The sequence below is a fragment of the Gopherus evgoodei genome, chromosome 6 (genome assembly GCF_007399415.2).
Source record: "Gopherus evgoodei ecotype Sinaloan lineage chromosome 6, rGopEvg1_v1.p, whole genome shotgun sequence".
Classification (NCBI taxonomy): domain Eukaryota; kingdom Metazoa; phylum Chordata; order Testudines; family Testudinidae; genus Gopherus; species Gopherus evgoodei.
This window is the reverse complement of record NC_044327.1, coordinates 84,475,006-84,490,491: the sequence shown is the minus strand read 5'-3', so window position 1 is coordinate 84,490,491 and position 15,486 is coordinate 84,475,006. Positions and strand designations below refer to the sequence as shown.

At 40.4% G+C, this 15,486-nt stretch overlaps 1 protein-coding gene across 4 annotated transcripts in view; it reads right to left on the bottom strand.

Moving 5' to 3' along the window:
- SSBP2 (single stranded DNA binding protein 2) overlaps nucleotides 1-15,486 on the bottom strand; it is a 249,215-nt gene that overhangs the window by 172,739 nt on the left and 60,990 nt on the right. For all 4 annotated transcript variants that reach the window (XM_030568064.1, XM_030568061.1, XM_030568062.1 and 1 more), the window contains 2 exons: nucleotides 11,015-11,087; nucleotides 5,451-5,512 (listed from right to left, as the gene is read on the bottom strand). In XM_030568064.1, coding sequence (XP_030423924.1) covers nucleotides 5,451-5,512; nucleotides 11,015-11,087 — 135 coding nt within the window. The remainder of the gene's footprint in view (nucleotides 1-5,450; nucleotides 5,513-11,014; nucleotides 11,088-15,486) is intronic.

Here is a 15,486-nt window from a genome sequence, read left to right as displayed (position 1 = left end):
GTTTGTGCTGGGGGCCATCTCTGGGTCTCCATAGGGCCTCCTCCCAACCAGGGCAGCTCTCTGGTTTGCCACCAAAATCCTGGTTGCTAATCTTTTGTCTATCCTCCTTTCTCATCTGGATTTCTGGGACTTCCCAGGGGGTGAAAATAACTCTGGGGAAAACCCAGCAAAAAATGTGGTAGGATCATCCATGGGCACCTCAAACTCTGCTAGGGATTTACTTCCCTCCCCAAACTCAGTGGGGGCGGGAGTAGGCTCTCAAACCCACGAAAGTCCCTGCCAATTAAGACTGGGTAGGGGAGCTTGGGGACCACACCTGCAGTCATCTTGGTAATGTTTCCCTGGATCTCAATCCATATTGGAATTGTGGGGTTGAAATTTACTGTGCCGTGGACACGTGTCACTCCAATGCTCTTGGCCTGGCTCAGCTGGTCTTGCCCCACTAATTTCCCTGAGACCAATGTGACAGCACTCCCAGAGTCCACCAAAGCTACGGTCTGGATGCCATTCATCTTTACTGGCCTGGTGTACTCATGTGGGGCCGTCACGATCCCCACCAGGCTGATTAGGCCACACTGGTCCCTGGGATCCCCCAGATTACATTGCATGGGTTCCTCCCTGTTGGGGCACTGGGCTGCTATATGCCCCAACTCCCCACACTCCTAACAGCAATATCTCATTCTGGAGGTTGCCCTCTGTCCTGGGCCCTCTGACTTGCTCCCCCAACCCTCTCCCCCCAGACCCTCAGGTCTTTTTGGGGCCTCAGGCCACTCCTTGGTGCCTGTTCTTCCAGCAATGGCTTTCCTGGAGTTCTTGATGATCCGGGGCCTTGGAGTCGGGACTAGTTTCCTGAAACACCGTGTTTCACCTCCCGGGCTTTCAAACAGTTCTTGGGCTGCCAGTTGTCACCCTTGAAGAGTGACCAGTTCGTCATAGGTGGAGGAGTCATTCTGGCCTACCCAGGCTCGGAGGCCCAAGGGTAGTCCCCTCATATAGTGGTCTAGCACCAGGAGCTCCATCGTTTTCTCCAAGCTGAGATCCTCCAGGCGTAACCACTTCCAGGCTAGGTGTACTAGGTCAAATAGTTGTGATCGCGGTGTCTTGTCTTCACAGTACTGCCATTCATGGAACTTCTGGGCTCACAAGGCTGTCATTACCCCTGCCCTGGCCAGGATCTCTGCCTTCAGTTGGGGGTAATTTGTAGCCTCCTCTGCGGTCATATCATAGCAGGCCTTCTGGGCCTCCTCACAAAAAAATGAGGCGAGGATGCCCAACCATTGGTCTCAAGGCCAGGCCTCCCATAGGGTTGTCCTCTCAAAGGCCAGGAGATATGCCTCCATATCATCCTCCCATGTCATTTTCTGCAGACAGTAGCTGGCCTGTATGGTCCATGCCCGTCATAGCCGTGGCTCAGATCCATAAGGGCCTTCACCTGGTTCACTAGTTCCTGCAGCATGGCCCGATCTTGGGTAGTCTGGGTCATCAGCAGGTGATTGGCCTCTTGCTGCAGCCACATGGCCTCCTGTTGGGCAGCTGCCTGGATCCAGGTAGCCTCCTGCTGGGCAGCAGTGGCTTGCACCAGTGCTTTGACTACATCCTCCATCTTCAGGCAGGGTGGTCATGACCCACCCTGGATTATGTTCACAGCGCAGTGACAAGATGGCCAATGTTAGTATGGTGAGTCCTGCACTTTTCTTGCCAGGGGCTAAGATGCCACCCCTTGCCCCTGCTCTTGGGATGCCGAGGGACCCATTAGTGACCCAGGAAGGTGGTAAAGAAGGGAAGTGGGGGAAGGGTCTGGGTTTGCTCCTCACGCTGAGCCACAGCCCCTCTCAACTCCTGCAGGTTCTTACCCTCTTCCCCCTTGGGTGGGGTACCTTCGGTCCTTAGGAGCTGGGGAGGGAGTCTCCCTCCCCTGCTGGGGCAGGGTCTCCCTTACTTCTGTTCTCTGATCTTTCAAGTCTCACAGCGCACCTCCAAGCTCCAGTCCTCTATCTTTCCTCCTTCTCTCTGACTGCCTAAGCAGGGGATATTAGGTCCCTGACAGGGTCTTCATTGACAGCAGGTGCTCCAATTAACCTGTAGCCACCCTCCCTAGTCTCCAGGGAACCACGCCTTAATTAGCCTTGGGCTTATATATTTCCCCTCTAGCACTCTGCCACTGCTCCCTGGCTCTCCTGTATCACAATATTAATGAATTAAACCTGATGATAGCCCTATAAGGTAAGAAAGAACTATCTTTTGAATCTCTGAGGATGTAATGATGTCCCCCATTAAGACCACGATAGATTAGTCCAAGAATATCAGCACTGCTGTAAGTTAGTTTAGTGCACAAACTGTTATAATACGGAGCAATGGCTGGAACTCTATATTAACCTCATATCTTGTGTTTGCCTACATTTACTTCCACAAAACACTACAGGGCACAAAGAGGCTGAGACTTGTCCAAAGTCACACAGTAAGACAGCGGGGAAAAAAACAGGGATAGTACTTAGACCTTCTAAGTCGCTGTACTGTGCCTTAACCAAAAGACAATAAAGCAGCATATATATGGGTAAATGTAAGAAGTCGGAAAGAATACCATGATATACATCTTGTCATAAAAATAGTGGGGAAAAAATTGTGCTGCCTTTATCAGGCCCTTTTTACACTTTGGAATGGAGCAGTGTTTAAAAACAGTGTTAAAACAGAGTTAATATACTTCTCCTTCTGAGCTGTGTTTAACAGGATTTAGTCAGCTGTATTAACTGATTAAAATAAACAATGTTTACATACAATGTTTGAGCTATTTTATCATTGCAGTCTCAAAGTCCCTGGAATCAAAAAATCTGCTATTTACTAAATCACTTTAAAGAATAAAATCAAAATTGAGTTTTATTTGGTTGATCTCAGACATATGTGTTGGAGTTCCTCTAAGACCTCTTTCAGTTGGTTCCCCAAGAACTCAGTTCAACTCCAGTCTTATTACTTGGGTTCCTTTATTTGGCATACAACAATGCTACACTGCGTTGATCCGACTCAAGCATAGGAGGTGGGTATAGGGCATACCACACATCCAAAGTTACGTTGTTTTATGTTTCAGATTATTTTGTCTGTTGTAAATGGTTCCCTGGGTACCCCTTACCTTATCTGTCTTTTTGCTCATTGACCCATTTACTCCCTAATTCTGTCTCCCAAGAAACGAACCCTTACCCATAGCCAACTAGTCATGTCAAGCCAGACCTATAATACGAGAGACCCAGTTTAATTCCTTAGATTTATCTTTTGGTCATCATATCATAGTTAATAACTTAGGAAGACTTTAATTGGTCTGACAATTTCACTGCAGGCAATCACTATTAAAGGTGAATACAGAGGTCAGGAAGACATAAGGAGCAAAGTTTCCTTATAGAATTTCAGATACAGAACTCTAAAAACAAAAAAAAAAAAAAAAAAGAAAACCCCATTTGGTAGTGATTATGCCACTCTGCACAGTTGTGTACTTATTACATACTCTCCTGGGGCCAGGTCGAACTACTATGTCACCTGTAACTTCATCCTTTGTCAGTAATCATCATGATTATCCATTCATAGAGTATATATGTACATATCAGATGTGTCTGGAATCCCATACAGATACAATTCAGCTTGACTAAACAGCAGTTCCTATGAATTATGTTTTCATCCACTGTTCCAATAGTAAACTTTGGGATACTATATATACACGCAGACACATAGATACATGTAAGTAAGTGTGATCATATGTGAAAAAGTATAAGGCACTCATGTGGCATACTTGTCAGAGATAATGGGCTACCTGAGGAAGAGATGGGATTTGCAGAGTTTTTTATGCTGCCCATTTAAATAATTCTTTAGCTTACCCTGTCGATGTTAATAAACTATTTTTGTAAGCCAACACCACAGACTTCTTCCAAAGGAGCATGAGTGCACTCATGATTTGACCATGTGGAAAACTATAAGTGTGGGTTTAACAAGCAAGGCCCTCCTTGAGTGCCTCCTAATGGCATGAAGGTGCCCTACAGATGCCCAGCATCAGTTCCACCCCATTCAGAGTCCCTTCAAATACTTCAACACTCTCTTGGGTTGATGGCCTTGTCCCAAGGTAATTAATTATTATACATGTCTCAAAGACATAAACTAAAGTCCCATATCATAATTCAAAACAACTCTGCCTCTGCTGTCTTTTGTCACTCTAAAATCTTCTTCAGTCCCCAATCTTCCTTCAAATGGAGGGTTCCTGGTTTATTCCTATCATTCCCAGTAAAGTTCAAAGGCTAAAATGAAGCAATAACATAAACAACATCTGCCCACCTTGGCTTAATGAAAGTCTCATTTCCTTCCTGGGTTCTTTCCCAGTCCCCTGCTCCTTGTACGGGACAGTGGCCACAAAGCCTCTCTCTATGGCCTTCCTTCACCCCTGCACTTATAAACATTAGCAGGAAATGCCCCCTCTCCCACTCTGGAGGCCGCTGACTTCCTTCAACCTCCATTTTCTCCCAGATCCCTGCCCCTCATATAGGATGATAGCCACAGGGGGACTCCCTAGCTCTTCCTATGGCTCTGCAGTCTCCACGATCCATGTCTCCCATATTTCTGACCTGTCTCTCCTCTCTCCTGGATCACCAGACTCCTTATATAGCTTCTGACCCCTAATCAGGCCTAGCCATAGCAAACCAGTTCAGTAACCCTCTGACACTGGCTTAAGTCCAGCCCTCTTTAGCAAAGCACTGAAGAACACGTTTAAGCCATATTTCAACTTCAATGTGACTTAAGCACATGCTTCAAGTTAAGTATGTGCTTAAGTGCTATACTGAATTTGGGCCATAGGCAGTAATGTGGATAGTGTATTTTATATCATTTTCCAATGACAGTATAGTTTATCATCTCTGCTTGTAATCTTAATTCAATTTTTTCCCATATGAAAACTTATTTTTAAATGCATTATTTACTGCAAGACTCACTGCAAACAAAGTATTGAAACCTGTTCCAGTTCTAATATGATGTGCTAAAACTGCCATCTTTGTAATACACACTTTTGCCCTAGCAAAAGAAAATTTTGGAGAAACAACTGGAGTGACGAATACCACAAGCTAAAGATTTCAGCATGGAAGTGCATCTTTTCTTAGGAAAAAAAATTGAAGAAATAAATGAAATCTAAAACGATATGGCTATGTCTCTTGGGTATGTTTTTTAGGCAACTCCATTGTTATTATTAGCTTCTTCATTGTTTTTGACACCAATTATTCTTGATGAACTCAGTATAATTTGTACAAAATTCACCTGAATTTCTTTCATGCCTCAAAAAGTTTAATAAAAAAGAATTTGCCAGCTTAAAATAAGGATGAAAATTTGGTATTTTACTGTTCTTTTTCCTCCAATTTTAAGCCTAGCCATTCGACTCCACTCTCAACCTACTTTAATTTTAAAGAAAGAAAATTATTAACACTTACCACCACCAAGAGTGCAAGAATCCTGGGGGCTCCCCCAATGTGATGTTTTTTTCCCATCTTATCTAAAAGGAATAAAAATCAAGTATTTTATGCTTTTCCACTCAGTCTGAACAAGATACATTAACTAATCAACCAGCTAGGAAAGACATAATACAGAACTGTCCAGCTAGGAAAATATTTATCATCATGAATTTGGGATGACCACATAACTTAACACATCGTACCACCACGTACTCAGCATTTGTCACATATTTTGCAGAAAACCTATTTTAGAAATGTTTTACAGTGCTTTTAAAATTTGTATTGGTACTACATTTTGTATCCTTCTGCCCAAAGCTAGATGTTTTAGTTAAGCCCAAATGTACAGGTATGAGAGAGAAATTAAAAGTAATACATTTAAAAAATCTCTAAAAATTGTATACGAGTCAGAGAATTTTAGAAAAACTCAAGATGCTCCAAGGAAAATCCTAATGACTCAGCAGGTGGCAGTCTTCTCTCCAGGTCCAAACTGCACCAGTGTTTCAGCGTGGTAAGGAGCATTGTAGTAGTGCTAGAGGTAACTGATATTCAACAATAATTTTCACAAAGGTATAGCTGTTAGGTAGAAGGGAAAATTAAAATAGGAATTTAGCTAGGACATAGGGGATACCACAAATCCCTCCACTAGTTACAGTTGGAAATAGTATTATTTACTTGCTGTCTAAACTATGGAGAAGTATTGGTGTTTAAACATCAAATATTATGACACAGAGGTAGCAGCAATTCTATGTCAGTGGTGAGTGAAATGAGTTCTACTTTTGTGAAGTGCTTGGGGGTCCTTTGGTATGAAAGGTGGTGATGTGTAAAAATAATATTCTTAAAAAACGAACAATGGTTAAAGCTTGAATTTTCAGAAGAAAAGTGTGAGACAGTTTGATACCTAACTCTCATTGAATTTCAAGGCCCAATTCTCAAGGAATTTCAAGAACACGTGATCAGATGCCTAGAAGGTCTGCATGTAGCTGGCAAGAAGAGGATACACACAGCCCAAAGGTCATCCCAAATAAGCACCAATAAATCTGTTCTACCATGTTATGATGTATTGTGTAAATGCTGTTTACTTAACAGCAAAACTATTCTATACATTTTTAAAAATGTATTGGGACTATTTTTTTATATCCTTCTGCTGGTAAAGTCAGTTACTATGAACTAACTACACAGGGCTCAGGAGAAAACATAAATAATAATAGCTAGGGATATAAAAAGCATCCTTTCAAATGTAGAAATCCTGCATAAACTATACCAGATAAAGAGTAAATTGAAATAAAAGGCAAAGCAAGATGTATAAAAACATTTTTTTAAAAATTAAATGCTTCAAATGCACTGGTATCAAGAAGACTACATGCATCCATTGGATATAACTTGAAAACTTAAGTAAATCACCTGGAACAGATGCTATTCTTCAACGAGTTCTAAAATAAACATAAAGTAATGTACTAAGAAAGATGTGCAGTATGTACTTAACACCAAAACTGTTAATGAAGACTGGAAAGTCATTGATCTGGAGTAAAATTCATACCTGTGCAGAGGACCAACATTAAGCCTACGTACTACTTAAATCCTTCAAAACATGGCTTGATGTGGATTTAACTGGTGCATAGGCTTTGTGCTGGCCCTCTTTACAGGGGTACATTTCACCCCAGTCAGCTTCTTCAAAACAAGAGCCTGTGGAAAATAAGAGAGAGCTTTCTCTTATTTTTTTGAATATTATATGTTCTTCTGTTTACCTGCTGAATATTAATCTGTCTGACTGCAGAGATTTAAATCTAAAGAGTCTGTTAGGAAGAGCAGGCAGGAAATGAAACAATTCCAGGGATATCTTCAGGGAAAATATCAAGGGTCCTTAAGAGAACAATAAGCAGGCTATTAATAGGGAAATACCTACCTTACTGTCACCAGCCAGATAATTTTTCCAGGACGAGGACAAAAGACACTGAACTGTTAAAAAAGCCCTGATAGAGGAAGGGGCATGGAGAGTGAACGGAAAGCAGCTGGAGGAAAACACTGGGACAGATATAAGGGAAAAAGAACCTGCTGCAGGGGAGCCTGTCCCTACCAGCCCAGAAGTCAGGTTACCTGGCCTAAGTGGAAGTTACCAAAACTAGCAAGGAAAGGATAAGGTATAGGTAAGACCCAGGTGTGTAGGGCATTTGTTGTTTTACCCGGTTTCTTCACTTGTTACTATCCTTTGGGTGAATAAACAATACGATGGTTTTGGAAAAGATGTTTTGAGTCAGCTTATCAATTGTTGGTCACATCTCCTGACGGAAATTCTCTTGCAGGAATCAAGCCCTGCTAGAGGAGCCACAGTTGATTAACAGGAGGGCTGCAACTCAGAGATCCAATCTAAAAGTGATTGACTTCCAAAGTTCCACCCTTTAAAGAGGTTAAGGAAGCAAAGTCTGTCTCCTGAGGGGTGCACTTGAGAAGGGACTATGAAAGGGTTCAAAGTGCAGCTCACCCTGTAACTATGACAGAACCCAAGGGGATTCTAGGACTACTGACCTGTGAATCTCAGTTCTAAGAAAATTCATTTAAAAAACAGAGTATCACAAAATCTGGGAAAGCTTGAAAAAACAATTCCTTACGACATCATTTTACAGACTAATTGATTGCAATGTCTGATATCCTGATATCCATCTGAAATTTTCCCTTTCTTAATTTTGTACCATTACTCATAGTTACACTCTCTTGTACAACTTTAAATAATGTATCTCGATCTTTGTTGCTTATACTTTTCAAATAGGTATAGACTGTCAGTCATCACTTAGCTAAGCTATACATATTTAGTTCTTTTAGGGTCAAATTCCCAGCCTCAGAACTGTTCTAAATTATTTTGGCCTTCAATAGCCCCACGAACTGTTATGCTCAGGTGAGAACTGCTAGAACACATAGGTGCTCTAGCCATGCCTCTTTCTTCTGGCTCTGCCTCCTAAACTGGAAACAGAAGAGAATGTGGCTTAAGAGTGCTTCCTATGTAGGGTGACCAGACAGCAAGTGTGAAAAATTGGGACAGGAGTGGGGGGTAATAGGAGCCTATATAAGAAAAAGCCCCAAATATTGGGACTGTCCCTATAAAATCGGGACATCTGGTCACCCTACTGCTATTTAACCTGCAAATCCCCCACACTATAAGAAGCTTAATTTGGCCTGGTCTGGTGGGTTTGTAGTTCCATTGCATCTATGGATCAAAACAAAGAGGACAAAGCATGCTGGAGAATCTAAGTCTTCATCATCCCTTATAAATTAATCATCCAACTGATTTCATTTTTGTTTCTCTTCTCTCATTTCCCTCTCATACGCCAATATAATTCTCATAAAAAGATACTCAGATCTGAATGTAGCAATTCAGATGCAGTTGCACCAAACTTATATAGGAAAAAAAAAAGACTATCTGTGATACAGAGATTCATCATGTGCACCCCAAAACTGAACTGGCTTTTTTGGCACCCATATTGCATTGCAAACACATATCTAATCTGCTGTCCACTATCACTCTCTTATCTCTTTAATCATTTCTGCTTGCCAGGATTCTCTGCCCCACTGATTTATCTGTATTTTGGATTATTTCCTCTCCAAATGTACTTATTATGTTCAGCCCAGATTTCTAATCTTTCTATGTCACTTTGTATTATACCTCTACCTTGATATAATGTGACCCGATATAACACAAATTCTGATATAATGCGGTAAAGCAGTGCTCTGGTAGGGTGGGGCTGTGCACTCCGGTGGATCAAAGCAAGTTCGATATAACGCAATTTCACTTATAACGTGGTAAGATTTTTTGGCTCCCGAGGACAGTGTTATATCGAGGTAGAGGTGTATTTTAAAATTTGTGAGAATTGTAATTTATCCCAACATAGTAGCTTCTATAAATGTCATCAATCTTCTGTTTACTCCTTCTTCTACACCACTAATGAAGAAGTTAAATGAAGTCCACAGATCTTTGCAGTATTTAGTAGATACTGCACACCAATTCAATGTTGCTATTTATCACTGCCTCTTGTTCATAATAATTCAGCCACTATTAGAAGCACTGTAATGTGGACTATCTTCTCAGATTTAAATTAATTTTGACAGCAAGATTTTCATAGAATATCAGGGTTGGAAGGGACCTCAGGAGCTCATCTAGTCCAACCCCCTGCTCAAAGCAAGACCAATCCCCAGCTAATTTTTTCTTTGTCCCAGATCCCTAAATAGCCCCCTCAAGGATTAAACTCACAATCCTGGGTCTAGGAGGCCAATGCTCAAAACACTGAGCTATCCCTCCCCCCATTAAAGGCTTTTCCAAAATTCAAATGTCATACCTAAAATGTTCTCATCTACTCACTTTGCAAACCTACCCTAAAAACAAAATAAGCAAAACTTTATTCTGCAAAATGAATGAATGCTGTTTTTGCTGAGACATAAATTATCCTATTAATTTTTTATATTTTTCTCCTAATTATTTTGCCCTTACTTTAATAGAGAGAAAAACTGGATATATCAGATGGTAACTGCTGGAAACACTCTTTACTTAAAAAAAAAAAAAAAAACTTCTACCACAAATTTGCTTTTCTCCAGTCTTCCAGTGGCATGCCAGTTGTCCAGGACTATTCAATAAGTCATCAGTAGCAAAATAAATGTATTACTATTTGAATCTGTGCCACCTGGGACTACTGATTTTGAGATGTGGAAATTTTCCAAGTTATTACTTGCCTGCTCTTTATTCAATTCTGTTTTCCCAAGTTCTTCTTTACTTGCCACTTGTCAACTTATTTTCTTAAATATTCTTGTCAAAGAGAGATTTTAAAAAGAGGTTCAGTATCTCTGACACACTGGTCATTTTTCCCTATCATAAACAAAGGTTGCTGAGAAAACTAATTTACTTTGATTTTCAAAAGACTTACAGATTCCTTTAACAAAGACTATGAAGACAAAATTAACACAGGGTAAAAGGCAAAAGTATCATCAGGTGTTAAAACTGGTTAAACAACAGGGCACAAGTAATTATAATATATAACTGCCTCTTCAAATTAAGAGAAGTTGTTAATTGGTATCATAGGGATATGTGCTGAGACCACTGCTGGTCAACATTATCGATGGTGTATATACAACAGGGACAGAGTTTGGAAATATAATATAGCATAAAACATGTCATTGCCATGTATTTGGAATGGTTGCATTATTCACAGGTGGTGAAACCATGCGTAAGTTATACAGGTCATCCCAAGCAAATACTAATAAAATCACGTATTCCCTAAATGCCACATTTCTTACAGAAAACAAGTGGGATCTTTATGTAGTGAAAGACAGGGAGGTATGGGGTACAAATCACATCAGTGAATTGTTTTGCGAAGTTGGGGATGCCTTGTGCCAGAGATGGGTGAACACCTGGTTAGCACAGACTTAAAAATCCAAGTTTATCAGTATAAACTGAAATCCACAGTGTTGTTTTATTCCTTTTTAAAAAAAACCATATACAGTTATTCTATTTGCACACACTATCAAAACTGTGAACGAGAAGAAAACAATGGGAAACGTACCTCTGATAAAAATGTCTGGGCAGATTTCTGAGCTCCTACATGGAGCAGATATTCATATACATACAGTGCTAACCTGGAAAATGAATGAACAAAAGGTATTCAGTACAGAAAATCTGTCTGTTGTTTGCTCTGGTTTGGTTTGTTGCTTTTTTTTCTTTACGAATTGTCTAAAAAATTAACACATTGAACTATGTACTGCTTGACTACAGAAAACATCATGTACTAAAAGTGTCAGATCTACTATTATCTCAATTCTCAACTTTCAAACTAGAGTATGTGGGTCAATCATAGCAGAGTTGTTTAAATAGCACTTAACAAAATATTATTAAAAAACCCAAATTAGTCTATGTCAATATTTTAATGATATTTTGGACAGATGCCCAGTTAGCTCATAGCAGTTCAGTTACTGCTGTCTATATTTATCCACACCAAGCCAAGCCTGCAATAAAAGGTACAACATATCCATAAATTATATAGCAACAATGATTTTTTTTTCAAAGCAAATTCTGCTTGTGGAAGGTATCAAGCAGTTAGCACCTTTGACGAATAACCTTTGTTTATTTACAGAACATGTAAACCATAGACTTCAGCAGTAAAAGCTTCCTTTGCTTAATCAATAATCAATGCACCCCCAACTCTGTTGTGGAGGGAGAGACCATCTTCCTTGGACAGTGTTTCCAGGAGCGGCGCCAGGGTTTTTGGCGCCCTAGGCAGGGGTCCTTCCGCACTCCCGGTCGGCGGGAATTCGGCGGCGGAGGGGGTCCTTCCGCGCTCCCGGTCTTCGAGGCACTTCAGCAGCGGGTCCCGGAGCAAGTGAAGGACCCGCTGCAGAATTGCCACAGAAGATCTGGAGCGCGGAAGGACCCCTGCTTCCGAATTGCCGCCGAGGGTTGCAAAATGCCAGCCTCCCAAATCCTGGTGCCCTAGGCGACCGCCTAGGTTGCCTAAATGGAAGCATTGGCCCTGAGTGTTTCCCAAACTTGGGACGCTGCTTGTTTAGGGAAAGCCCCTGGCGGGCTGGGCCAGTTTGTTTACCTGCCGCATCCACAGGTCCGGCCGATCGCGGCTCCCACTGGCCACGGTTCGATGCTCCAGGCCAATGGGAGCTGCTGGAAGCAGCGCGGGCCATGTGAGATGGTGTTCTCAGCTCTGGTTTTAAGGCAAACTGGCCGGCCTGTGAGGGGCTTTCCCTAAACAAGCGGCATCCCAAGTTTGGAAAACACTGCCTTAGGAGAAAACGTGAGTTAACCGTAAAATTCACTGAATCCCTTGTATTTCTACTGAGATTGACAGTAAGGGTGTCAGTTCTGATCACAGCTCTGGAATGAGCTCCACAAAAGCAGACCCTCAGCCAGGCAAATCACCACTGAAATCAATGAGGCTCCATGCAGAGCTCATTGCATGGTTGGGGCAGATTTTGTAAATACCTGTGCACACCATCTCACATAGCACACAGAAATGGCAAAGCTCAGGCCCTAATAACACAAACTAGATTTATCTAAGTTTGAATCAGTGAACTATAAGTGAAAGGCTTTCTATCCCAGTACCTTTTCCCAAAAGAAACCTCTCCCTAGCATATCACTTTTTCTCACAATGCAGCAGTTTAAGATCTTTCCAGTATACATTTCTTTTGGGGGGGGGGATTTACATCTCTTCTGTGCTCTGCACAGAAATTGTATGTAAAATGTCTCTACCCAAGAAAGGAAAGGGAATCTGGCTATTACACTGTTTTAAGGGTGTAATAAAACAGAAAAATGGCTTTGTTTTGCATTATACAAGCAATCTGAGAATTTGAACTAAATGCTGTGACTGTTTTTAAAAGATTTATATTTAAAAAATGTGCTGTTACTAAAAAAGGAGGTACAAAAGAGAGGTAGAGAAAGTCTAGTACTGCTCAGGATAGTTCATTTTACCACTTGGTCAGATAATGGTCAGAATCAGCAAAGGCACTGATTGATTGCTACAGTAATTAATAGTCTATAAAATGTGAAAATAAAATGTGACAATATAAAATACAAGGGAGGAGTTCCAAAATATAGATTCTTCTTGATTCATATTTTGCTTAGAGTATTCAGTCTCCTCTACTATATCTCCAGTATCATAAATAAAACTATAGACTTGATTTCTCCTGTATGTCCTGTATGTCATAAAGTAACAAAACCTCTGATTCCTTCTAGTCTTAGCCCTGAAAGTGGTGGTAATACGCATATTTTAAAATTCAAGAATATCATATGTATTCACAAAATAATACTGATATTAATTTGCATTAAACACCATTCTCATAACGCTATAGTGGGGAAAGTATTTTAAGCATTTTAATAAGCTACTGTATTGTTAGGTGCTCAGTTACCAATAAGGCGCTCAGAGATTGCGATGGGTGCCAATAAAAGAACCTGGAGCAATAGAAGATCATACTGTAGTTTCTCACTCCTAACATACTTTTCCATTATTTAATCCAGAGTTGATGGGTTACCTGGCTCCAACTTGTCAGACGGCAAGTGTGAACAAGAAAGCTGAAACTTGATGACTTAATTCTTTCTACTTGTATCCTCATTCAAATTTTAAGAATTTGTGGATGTAGCCAAAATTGAAAACCAGAATGATCCAAAACGGAAAGAAATGAAATTTTTATAAAAATAATCAGGATAACTTGACACTTAAAAATATCCGTAAAATATTTCTGCATTTGGTCCTTCTGAGACACAGAAGCTGTTTTTCTTTCTTCTCTGTTTTTTGTTAAAAACAGCATAATCTCTGTTAGTTTAAATCTACAGTCTAGATGTAAAAGGATCAATAGGGCCATATTCTTTCTCTCATTGCAAAGGAAAACAGGAAAGCACAAGAACCAAAAGTTTATTGAAGAAACACCAAAATCACAAGGCTATCATAATTCTACACAAAGCTTCAACAAATGCTGTACAAAGATATCTAACCTACATTATACTATTTTAATACATATTTTTTAAAAAGTAAATCTCATCCAAAGACTTCTGGATCCACCCTGTGAAGTAGACAACACCCTATTGAAGCTCCAGTATTAAGCACACCTCTTTTCTGCCCTATATGCTCCTCTAGCCAGTGTGTATTTTGAAAACCAAAGGCTTACGCCGAGCATTCCCAGAGACCAAAAGCAAAACAAACAAACCCAATCCCAGTTCTAAAAGCTCTTTTACAGTGTACAGTGAGTGTACTCTGCACATTAAAACAAAGGATTTATAATAATGCCACAGACTTTCTGAGATGAATTATTACATCCTGGCTTAAGTTACCAAAGTAATAACTGTGGGAAGAAAAGGTGAAACAATATGCAAAAATATCTTGTCTACATGAAAAACATGTTCAGATTTCAAGGGAATAAGACATAAGATATCCCTGGTCTTAGGTCTTGAAGAAGACTCTCTGGTGGGAAACTAAGGGCAGGATCATATTTATTGAGTGATTGCACAGTCCCACTGGTAGAAACATCTAGAATCAATTCCGAGGAACAGCTTCCTTGTACAAAAGTGAAACAGGAGGAAAAGCACAGGCTAATCCAATTGATTCTTATCATCCTTAATTTTTTTACATCCCTTGTTGTTATTCTTTCAGGAAGTCTTTAGAGAAATTAGCATTATAAATTCATCCAAAAATAAATGTATTTGCCTCAGAAACAAAAAGAAAGACAATACTGTTTTCTGCATTAGCCAAAGCAGAGGTATCAACAAAAACTGAAGCTCTGTGGAAAGACAGTTGAAGAAATCAAAAAAAGTTGTAATACAGAGCTACAGTGCAACAAGGAGGATTAAGGGAGGTAGTGACTACAACTACACAATGAATCGAAACTAGAATAAGGAGGTTAAAATGGACATAATCTAGGCATATAAAAATTAACAGTCAGATAAAATAGATAATTAATTTTCTGGGCTGGTATCTAAGAAAAGAACAGTGAGACAAAACTTTGCTTCAGAAGGGCTCAGGACTGAAGTGATTTTTACAAGGAATGTCTTTACTTGACTGACTAGTGTAAGAAATGGACTACCAAACAGCAAGTATTAATGTCAAGCTGTCACACTCCCTTACTAGATGATAGCAAGTATCTAGGCTGAGGTAAAGCACGGTGACTAGTACAGCTTCTCCCATCCTAAAATTTTCTGCAGCAAAATTTTTATATAGGTCAGGTTTTTCTCAGATTTAGTCTCAGTTACGACAGGCAGAGTCTCTCAAAGTTTTTTGGTGTTCTCCAGCTTGACAACATAGCAACTACCAACATGTTGATCAGCGGTGTCAGAGGTTTGCTGATGTACCTCTTCTACGAATTCAAGACTATTTTTTCTGGAGACCCTCAATGCTGGAATTTTGCTACGCTGGTCTGTTTTTCTGTTTGCTTCTGCTCTTCCCTTGAGACAGTGCACACAGAAAAATAGAATCACAGCTGGAAGGGACTTTGAGAGGTCATCTAGTCTCACTCCTATGCTGAGGCAGTCCCAAGTATA